The sequence below is a fragment of the Physeter macrocephalus genome, chromosome 20, assembly GCF_002837175.3.
Source record: "Physeter macrocephalus isolate SW-GA chromosome 20, ASM283717v5, whole genome shotgun sequence".
NCBI classification, from domain to species: domain Eukaryota; kingdom Metazoa; phylum Chordata; class Mammalia; order Artiodactyla; family Physeteridae; genus Physeter; species Physeter macrocephalus.
The window spans coordinates 68,091,092-68,102,249 of NC_041233.1; the positions used below are offsets into that span (position 1 = coordinate 68,091,092).

The 11,158-nt window shown below is 46.6% G+C and overlaps 1 protein-coding gene across 1 annotated transcript in view; it reads left to right on the forward strand.

Moving 5' to 3' along the window:
- The window catches only part of HABP2 (hyaluronan binding protein 2), a 37,278-nt gene that overhangs the window by 7,026 nt on the left and 19,094 nt on the right, over nt 1-11,158 (forward strand). The window contains exon 2 of the mRNA XM_007106960.4: nt 5,751-5,787. Coding sequence (XP_007107022.2) covers nt 5,751-5,787 — 37 coding nt within the window. The remainder of the gene's footprint in view (nt 1-5,750; nt 5,788-11,158) is intronic.

Here is an 11,158-nt window from a genome sequence, read left to right on the forward strand (position 1 = left end):
TCCCACATGCCGCGGAGCGGCTGGGCCCGTGAGCCGTGGCCGCTGAGCCTGCGCGTCCGGAGCCTGTGCTCCGCAATGGGAGAGGCCACAACAGGGGCCCGCATACAGCAAAAAAAAAAAAAAAAAAAAAAAAAAAGGAAAATAACAGGTATTGGTGAGGATGTGGAAAAATCAGAACCCTCATTTATTGCTGGTGGGAATGTAAAATGGTGTAGCCACTGTGGAAAACAGTATGGTGGTTTCTTAAAAAGTTAAACACAGTATTACCATATGACCCAGCAATTCTACTTCTGGTACTGGCCCAAAAGAATGGAAACCAGAGAATCAAACAGATATCTGTACATCAATGTTCACAGCAGTCTTATTCATATAGCCAAAAGATAGAAACAACCCAAGTATCCACCAGCAGATGAATGGATAAACAAATCGTGTTATATAATGGAATACTATTTAGCCATAAAAAGGAACACATTTTTGAGATATGCTACAACATGGACAAACCTTGAAAACATTATTCATCGTGAAATAAAGCCAGTCACAGAAGGACACATAATGTATGACTCCACTTACATTAGGTACCTAGAAGAGGCAAATTCATAGAGACAAAGTGGAATAGAGCTTACTATGGGCGTGGAAGAAGAAGGAAGAGAGTCATTGTTTAATAGGTACAGAGTTTATGTTGGGGGATGATGAAAAAGTTTTGGCTATAGACAGTGGTCATGGTTACATAACATTGTGAATGTAATTAATGCCACTGAACGGTATACTTAAAAATGGTTAAAAAAATATCATGTAGTGTATATTTTACAATTTAAAAAAAATGACTGAGGCTTTGCACAGTTGTTCGTCTCATGACATAGCTTTTTGCAGGAGGGGCCAGAGTGGGAGGACGTTGTGAGGCAGCAGTTAAGATGGTGCCTGGGATACTGTGGCAACCCCTGTCCTCTGTCACCTCCGCCTCTCACCCTAACCTTGAGCTCTGTGTCCAGCAGTGGGCACTGGCCCTGCTGAGCTGTACACTCCTGTCCCTGGCTTGCCTTCCAGCCCAGCAGCCTCACCCTCACCTGGCCACCGTGCAGAGTTCTCTCCTCCCCAGCTACCTTTAGGAGCAATGCAAATCTTTTCCTGGTGTGCATGACATCTGGTTTACCACCCGGTCATGGTAGAATAACTGCAGAGAAAGGGATGGCTGGCATTTGAGTCCCAAACTCTTACTTACCAGGTGAAAGCTTTTTCTGCTATTGGTTCATTCTAAGTCAAGCTTCTAGCCCCAAAGGTCAGGTCTAGCCCCACTTCTCCCCTCTACTGCTTCCCAGTCCTCTGAGAATATTTCCTATCAGTTAATTCCTGGAACCCATCAAGGCAGACTTTTAGCCTCTGCCTTTTTGTTTTGTTTTCAAGAAGGTCTAGAATTGTGAAAGGTAGAGGAAGAACCTGAGTTGAAATAATTACTAGATTAAAGATAAGACAGAAGAGATTAGACCTCAATTCCCTCCACCCTCAAGGAGATTACACTGTAAATCAGTAAGACTCCGAAGCAGGATCCTTCTCTCTGCCCCTCCCTGCCTTCCCCACCAACCACCTCGAGCCTAGAAGACACCAGATCATGAGACATGCTCCCTGGTGACTGGGCTGGGGGGTGGGATATTAACATTGCTGATAATTTGCTTCTAACTGGGGAAGGCCAAAGTCCTGAGCCACGGGTCCATTGTGAAAGCCCGATTGTAGATGGATCAGCAATTGGATCTAGAGAGGTCTCTCTGAATCTATTGCAAAGCAGCTACCTTTCCATGTGCAAGAAGCAGCTGTTCCCAGCCCTCTAAGAGGAGCTGAGGCAGTTGTGGCCACTCATCCCTGGTGAGACTGGGAATAAATGAGGTGGAAGAAGCAGGCAGTGGCTTGTGTGCCTTTTGATCTGGGTGAAGATGTTTGCTGAGATGTGTTTGTCACAGTGGACTGGCTGAGGCTGCAGATGACATCCCCAGATGTCCATGGGGCCTAGTGGCCCTCTCTGTGTCTGCCAGGCCTGGGCAACTCTGGGCAAGATTTTCCCAAAGGTTTCCAAGAATAAGGACCCAAACTCTTGACCGGGCTCACTGCCCTGCTTCTCTTAGGGTTAAGTAGCTCTCCCACTTCCTTCTCCATCATTTCAACGCCATGTTTGCAGGCTGTGGGTCCCTCATCCCTCACAGCAATGGCTCTGGTGTTAGACTGGCTCTTTTCTGGCCTGGCTCTATCATTTACTAGCTGAGTTATTTTGGGCAACTTAATCTCTGCAAACGTGTTTTCTCACCTCTAAAATGGGCATAATTATAGTACTTCAATTATCAAGGATTCTGTGCAATAAAAGAGACAAAATGCACATAAATCATTTAGCACAGTCCTTGGCAACTGTCAGGTCTTAATAAATGTGAGCTGAGATATAGCTGTCCCCTCCTGCTCCTCTTCCTACTTTTTTTGCATCGATGACCTTCCTCTTTAGATTTGCAAGTCCCAGGCATAGGAGTTCTTATTTCCCTGTCTCTTTTGAAAAATGGAATTGGAATAATGGGATGAAAGGAGGCGAATATTGTGTCTATCCATTCCCCTCAGCACCCCGCCATCATCCAGGTTAGTTTCAGGATCCAGGTATACGGCATAAATCACTGGCTATTATTCTAGCCTTTCCAGTTTTGTCCCCCAATATCCAGCCTGGTGTTTGGGCTGCCGGTGTCCACATTTCACCACAGCCTCTTTCTGAGGGTGGATCCAGTGATCCACAAAATGAGTGGGTCTGCTTCGGACCCCTGGGACTCCCTGACATGCAGCCCAGGCTGCACAGCTGGGCAGCAGCTGCTTCAGACCCCCTGAGAGCCCGTGGGATCTGAAGGTGCCCCCAGGCCAGGAAGGTCCTGCTTTCTTTTTGTTTGCTTTCCGTCTGAGCCCCAGCTCCAGCTCCAGCTCCAACTCCTGGGAAGGGCACGTCTGCCACCTGCTGGCTGTGGGCAGCGCAGCACATGACTCTCCCTCAAGCTCCAGTTTCCAGCTAAGATTTGGGGCTCTCGCCCTGGCTCAGGTCCTGAAGGGCTGGATGAAGACAGGTAGAGAGTGACGGGCCCTGACCTCCACACAAGCTTTATGGAGGGAGGATGCGGCAGGCAAAGGACCGGGACCAAGGCTGCGCTGACTGGCTGTGATGAGGGTGAGACTGAAGGAGGGGTAACATTTGTCCTCAGGGTCCCCTCATGCCTCTTCTCTGTCACCTGCCTGCCACCCATGCCCAGAGGTGGCAACGTCAGCTGCTCCCTGTTCAATCACCCCAGGCCCAGAAACACCCTGAGACCTGAACCTGCTCTTCTTCTGCCAACCTCGCCCTCCACTACCAACCCCCCACCAAACAAAATCCCCACCCCTTGTCTATTTCCTGCAGAAACAGGGCAGGGCAATAGTGATGCATTTAAATAGGCACTGTCCAGACAACAAATGGCTTCTCTCCCTTTCTTTGCATGACTTTCTCCCCCACAACTTTTTATTTTGTAATTTGTCAAACCTCCAGAAAAGTGGAAAGAATAATTCACTGAATATCATTCACCCAGAGAGATGCAACACAGAACCTTTGCTGTAGTTGCTTTCTGCCATGACCTCTTATGCACTGGGGAAAAACCCAGACGAACTTTTTGGCCAACCCGATATATACATTTGTTTTGTTTGTTTGTTTGTTTGGTTGGTTGGTTGGTTGGTTGGTTTGCTGAGTCATTTGCACCTAAATTGCAGACATCTTCCTCCCTATTTCAGCATCTTCTAAGAATAAGGACATTTTCCTACAAAACCACACTACCATTATCACTCTCAAGAAATTCAGCACTAATGAAATAATACTAACATAAGTCTATATTCAGATTTCCTAATTGTCCCAATAATATCCTTTAGGGCTTTTTTTTTTTTTTTTTTTTTTAAATCTAGGATCCAATCAAGGACCCACACTGCATTTAGTTGTCAGGTCTCTCTAGCCTCATTTAATAAAGAACAGTCTTCCCATCTTTTTTGCCTTTTATGACACTGACAATCTTGCAGAGTCGAGGCTAGTTATTTTGTAGAAAGTCCACAATTTGGGCCTGTCATGTTCCTCATGTGTAGATTTAGGATAAGCATTTTTGTCCAGAATGCTACAAGTTGATGCTGTGCCCTATTGTGCTGTACGTCACATCGGGGTGCATTCTTTCTTTTTACCATTTTACCCAAAAATGACTGAGGAGGCTACCGTAAAACAGAAAATTTAAACTTCTGCTGAGGGTAGAGGAAGCAAATATACCAAACTGCCTAGACTGGGTACGAGGAAGATGCATCACACTGACTTCCCTGTCAGGAGATAGAACTTTTGTTTTCCAAGTCAGAGGTCAGCACACTTGGTCTGTAAAGTACCTGATGGGAGATATTTGGGACTATACTCTCTGTGTCAGCAAACGCCCTGCAGTTGCAGCACAAAGGCAGACACAGGCAATGTGTAAGCAGGTAGGCATGGCCATGTTCCAATCAAACTTTATTGGCAAAAACACAACTGCTGGGTTCGGCTCAAGGACCTTTGTTTGCTGACATCTGATGTAAGTGAAATAAAATATTCCAGCTATTAAATAAGTAAAACTTTCTTTTTCTGGTAAGTACTGCATTGTAAAAAAAAAAAACAACAAAAAACACTACCACCACCACCAAAAGACACTATTCCTATCATTATTTATTTTTTCAGCAAAACTTTTTGAGGCATGCCATGTGCCAAGCACCATGCTCAATATTGGGTAAATACATCAGTGATGAAACAGACAAGAGCCTCGACTTTCTTGTGAGGGCAGAGTTTGATGTGAGAGACAGATAACATGCAAATAAACATACAAAAGTACAAGCTGTAATGGGGACCATGGAGGAGATGAATGGGTGCAGAGACAAAACAATGGGGGCATGTCATACTGATAGGGGAGTCGGGGAAGATGACATTTAAGCTGAGACCCAGTGATGGTCATTGGAGGGGTGGGGTGGAGAGCTTTCTAGGCTGAGGGAACTGCATTTGCAAACGCCCTGAGGTGGAAAGAGCTTGGCTAGTGCCATTTTGAACCTAGGTGTGGCTGGAGATTAGTAAAGAACAGCAGGAGAGTGGGGTATGGGAGGAGGTTTACAGGTCATAGTTGGTGTTTGTATTTTACTCCAAGAACAATGGGAAGTAATTGGAGAGTTTAAGCATCTGTTCATCTCCAACCTTAAGGAACTGTCACCTGAGACAATCACTAGACTTGGGCATGAATCCGAATCCTATCACGGCTGTGTGACCTCTGAGCCTCAATTTTCTCATCTGTAAACAGGCTAATAAAGCCTCTTCATAGGGTTGTTAGAAGGGTTAAACGCAGCAATGTGTAGTCGGGCAGAGGAGACGCACAATACATGCTGATCACTGTAACTGACAAGACGGTCGGTCCCTGGGCGGCCAGGTTCCAGCATGGGAACACGTAAGTGCAAGCACTACACATCCACACTGGGGAGAAAGAGTGATGTTTTGGATGCTCAGCCAGCACAGGAAGAGCGGGGAGCATCGTCAAATAGGCCCCACCCCCTCTCTCTCCAATCCACGACACCACCCCTCCAGCCATCAGAAAGTACCCCGTGCTCCTGTGCCCTAGCTAAGACCCGGAGAAGGCTCCTTTCAGCTCGCAGGAGCTCAGGAAAGCACCCAGCCTGCTCAGAGGACTCAACCTTGCTCTGCTCTGTGTCATTTTGTTTTTCAGTTCTCCCTCCTGTCTTTACTCACCGACCTGGACCCAGGTGAGTGTGCGGACCCTCCTGGGGCTGCCAACCCCACAGGCTGGTTCTGGGCTGGAGAAAAGGGGGCCTGTACATGCGAGTGTGGATGTGACCTCAGGGTTCCAATGGTTCAGAAGTGGCATGGACCGCTTTGAGGATCTTCCCAGAGAAATACATTCCTGGGTATTTGTGTGTCCACACACGCACACACACACACACACACACACGCACACACACTGCTTCACACAATTTTGAGTTGCCTGTGGACATCCCTGATGTCCAGTCTCATGACCCCAAGGGAAAAATTGCTGAAGCCGTTAAACCCCTTCATTTTATACAGAAGGATACTGAGGCCCAGAGAGGGGAAGCATCCTGCCCGAGGTCACACAGCCCATTAGTGTCTGAAATGAGACCAAAAGGCCAAGGCAAAGTGAGGGTGTCTTGAACAAGGGCTCCAGGAAGGCCAGCCCTGTGCTACCCCACTCTCTCCACCCCCTTCGGTGGGGAGCCAGCCCCTCTGGGCTGAGAGGGTGGTGCCGTGCAGGCAGCCCCCGACTGGCCCACCGCTGCTGATGGCCTCTCATCAGCACCCCCACCGGGTTGCTCCTCCACCCGGTGTGTCTCCTCAAGGTTCTTTCACACAGGCTCTTCTCTCACAGACACACCTGCCACCTCTCACCTGCTCCCTGTCCCGTTTCCTCTGCCTGGTGCCCTCAGCCTGGCCTGGGCTGAGCAGAGCTGCTCCTTCCTGCCACATCATCCATCTCTCGGTCTCTGTCTCTGGGTCTGAGTCTCCCTTTGCTGCTTTGAGGTCCAAGGGAGAAAACTCGACTGATTATTTCACTGGGGCAGAGGACACATCCCCCAATGGTAGTGACCTGTGTTGGTCACCCACAGAGGACAAGAGCCAGGCACGTGGAGATCACAGTCACGTCTAAACATTGGATCAAGGGTCTCTTCGGAGCAAAGAAGGTGATAACTGGGTCAAATTCAGCTTGACAGTCAATATTCTCTGGCAGCAAAGCCCTGGATGGGCAGACAGATTCGTGCCTGCTCAAGGCAAGCGATGCTTGGACCTTGTCCTGCCCTGCATGCTCAGGGAATGTTCGTGGAATTGGATAGAAATGTACATGAGCGCGGTGTGGGGATTGGGAAAGGATCTGTGTCTTTCCCCCAAGCAAAGGAGAGTGTTGAATTCAACAACATATAATTCAATCGCTTGGAAGAATCATATTTCAGGGAGCTCCCCCAGCTGGCCAGACCAGCAGCCGTACATGGAATCCAGGGAGGGTCCAAGGCCACGAGATGGGAAGAGCTGCCCCCTCCCCAGCCTTCAGCACAAACTTCTCAGGCACCACTGAAGGGGCTTCTTTGGTCTGGGTGCCCACGAGACAGAGCTTCGGAACTGTGGGCTTGCACAGAGGAAGAAACAGGACATCTAACACTCAAGGGACCTCACCCTCTTCAAGTGTTTGAAAAGCAGCCCCCCCACCCTAGTCCACGAGGTGGGCTTCGTGGGATTTAACAGGAGTATTTACCTCCAGAAACTTTACTGCCACCTGCCAGAAAGTTGCAAAAGACATCTACAATGACTATGAGTTTATGACACCCTGGATTGTGCACTGAACAACACGAACAAATGTATGCAGTGATCCTACTGAACAGACATCACAGAAAAGGGAGTGGATACATTCTTTGTGTCCGTAAGGCCTTCAGCTTTAATCAAATAGATTGGAAACTATAGGGTCAGATTTGATCTGCAAACAGGAAGAACTTCCTCACCTTCATAGTTGTCAAAAAATCTCAATGGGCTTTTGGGCTCTTGGGTGGTAGTGAGTACTCCATCACTGGTGGTATTCGAGCACAGGCTGAAAAGCCACTTAGTAAGGAGTGGAAAGCGTGGGATTTAACATACTGAGATTCTGGGCTTTATAAGAACTCTGCCAAGGGCTTCTGATAGTTTGGTTAAGTAGATGAAGGGACCCTGGAACAGGCCACCTGCATGCTCCTGAGTCCATCTCGAGGTGTTCTGTCAGCCTCTGGCTGTGGAACAGGGTGAGATGTAGTGGCTGGGTCTTTCTGCAAAGAGCAGGTTAGGTTCTAAAAACACCCCTGTTCGTGTCTGATTTAATTTCACCTGAGGGTTGTACTTTGATGGAATTTGTCAGATTCCCCGCCGGCTTTGACAACAGTGTGGCCAGGGAAACGCTGTGCTCATGTCCACGGGCAAGCTGCTACTGTAGTTGGTCTTGCTGGAGACAGTACATGGTGAGGGCCTGGCTGGAGCAGATGGGCCTGGGCCACAGTCCCCAACGGGTGGCAGAGGAGGTGACCATCAAACAACACAGGCTCTGCCCATCTCCCCAAAGCAGGTGACATGACAGCCCACAGGCCTGCAGAAATGCCTCTTCAAAGCCAGCTAGTTTCTTCCCAGCAACACAGGCTGAGCCCATCCATCAGCTGTCCTGATACCTGCCAGCAAGGGTCTCTGCTGGGCTTGCCCTGTCAGCCAGAATGGAAGCATCAAATGCAGGCTGACAGGGTTGGGGTTTGGGGGAGGCCCTCGGAGGAACCGTCTGTGCCATAGTGATGGATGGTGCCAACAGGGACGGCATTCCAGGGATTTTTATTCTGTTCCACACATCTGGCAAGCTCTTTAACCCAAGCAGCTGCAAAACCCCATCCCCGAACTCTTGAGTTTTTCCGAGAGACCCCACGTATGGACCACGATAATCCTGGTTGAGGGACCTGGAGGATGTGACAAAAGAGATTTCCCAATGGTGTTACTTCCTGGAAGCCAAAACCCATGGAGTTTCCGGAAACACAAACCCACAAGAGGCTCCAGGGCTCATAAAATAGCAAACCAGACTCGGACTTAGGTAGACCTGGGTTCTGATACCATCTCCTTCTGTCTTGGTTTTTCCTTTTCTGTAAAATGGGAATAATAATACCTATGCTACAGAGGTTTTTTTAAGTTAAATAAGGTTGTGTGCGACCACGTTTATTTTGTATAGTCACCAGTACATAGAAAACACTCAGTACATAATAACCTATTATTTGGAATATTTGAGTTAACTCAGGATACTCTTTACCATTCTTCCTGATAAATTCTAAAAACAGACTCTTATAATTAGACAAATCCACAAGGGTTTCTTTTTATACCTGATATGAAATGCTTCTGACAGCTTCCCCGTTCTTCCCGCTAAGCTTTCTCCTTCTCTATAGCCTAGAGAAAATCTCAAATAATCTGTATTGGAACCTGGAAAACTTTTAAAAAAATCTACCAATGGAACCAAATTTCATGTCAGGCTGCATGCAGTCCCTGTCTCCCCAGGAAAGCCCTTGGACAAATTTCTATACTCCTATTGAGCTCATCAGGCATTTTCTTCACCAAATATCTATGACCCAAATCTCAAATAGTTTTTTTCCTGAATTCCCTGTTTACTCTGCACCAGGCAGATACCATCTTCACTGGCAGAGCTATGTGCCCACTGTGTGCCAGCCAATCAGAAGGAAGAGAGGCTTGGCCATAGAGGGAAAGCTTGATCTGTCCAACACATATATTAACAGCATATAGGGCTCTGTGCTGGGCACTGCAGGGTAGAAAGAGGAATGGACATGGCCCTTTCTCTTAAGAAACCAACTGTCCAGTTGAAGGAAAGAAATCAGATAGACCAAGTTAAATACAAAACTCAAGAGATGTGCCCTCTGAGATCCAGCGTAAAACCTAAAATTCTGCAACCACCTGGGCCACTGAGGAATTCTAGTATCTAAAATTCGTATCCCACCAGCAACTCAATATTAAGCCATGTGTGTTCATTTGTTATTACTACATGATATGGTTGACTCTTGAACAATTCAAGGGTTGGGGGTCCTGACCTCCCCATGTAGTCAAAAATCTATTTTGACTCCCCCCAGGCTTAACTACTAAGAGTCTACTCTTGGCTGGAAGCCTTACTGATAACATAAACAGTCGATTAACACAATTTTGTATGTTATATGCATTATGTACTGTATTCTTACAAGTAAGCCAGAGAAAAGAAAATGTTAGTAAGAAAACCATAAGGAAGAGAAAATACATTTACAGTGCATGTACGTATGTATCTACTGAAAAAAAAATTCCCAGTGTTCATTTGTTATTACTACATGATATGGTTGACTCTTGAACAATTCAAGGGTTGGGGGTCCTGACCTCCCCATGTAGTCAAAAATCTATTTTGACTCCCCCCAGGCTTAACTACTAAGAGTCTACTCTTGGCTGGAAGCCTTACTGATAACATAAACAGTCGATTAACACAATTTTGTATGTTATATGCATTATGTACTGTATTCTTACAAGTAAGCCAGAGAAAAGAAAATGTTAGTAAGAAAACCATAAGGAAGAGAAAATACATTTACAGTGCATGTACGTATGTATCTACTGAAAAAAAAATCCACATATAAGTGGACCCATGTGTGCAGTTCAAACTGTGTTGGCTGGCAATTTAGACTGGGTTCAGCTGGGCAGTTCTTCTAGCCTAGACAGGGTCAGCTGATCTTGACTGGGCTTCCTCATGTGTCTGTAGTCAGCTGGGAGGTTAGCTGGGCTTTCTTACATGTTTGAGACCTTGGCTGGGGCCTAGGGCTGCCTCACATATTCCATTATCCTACTTAGAAGAGCCCAAACTTGTTCACACGGCAGTCACAGGGGTCCATGAGAGAGAGAAAGAGAAGCTTGGAGCTGGCACCCAATGCTTCCACTAGAAGCTATTGGCAAAGCAAGTCCCAAGGCCAGCCCAGACCCAAGGGATGGAGAAACTGACTCCATCTTTTTCTTTCTTTGAATTTTATTTATTTTTTTATACAGCAGGTTCTTATTAGTTATCTATTTTATACACATCAGTGTATACATGTCAATCCCAATCTCCCAATTCATCCCACCACCACCCCGCCAGCACCACCTTCCCCCTTGGCGTCCATATGTTTGTTTTCTACAACTGTGTCTCTATTTCTGCCCTGCAAACCAGTTCATCTGTACCATTTTTCTAGATTCCACATATATGTGTTAATATACGATATTTGTTTTTCTCTTTCTGACTTACTTCACTCTGTATGACAGTCTCTAGATCCATCCACATCTCTACAAATGACCCAATTTCGTTCCTTTTTATGGATGAGTAATATTCCATTGTATATATGTACAAATCTTCTTTATCCATTCGTCTGTCGACGGGCATTTAGGTTGATTCCATGACCTGGCTATTGTAAATAGTGCTGCACTGAACATTGGGGTGCACATGTCTTTTTGAATTATGGTTTTCTCTGGGTATATGCCTAGTAGTGGGATTGCTGGGTCATATGGGAATTCTATTTTTAGTTTTTTAAGGAATCTCCACACTGTTCTCCATAGTGG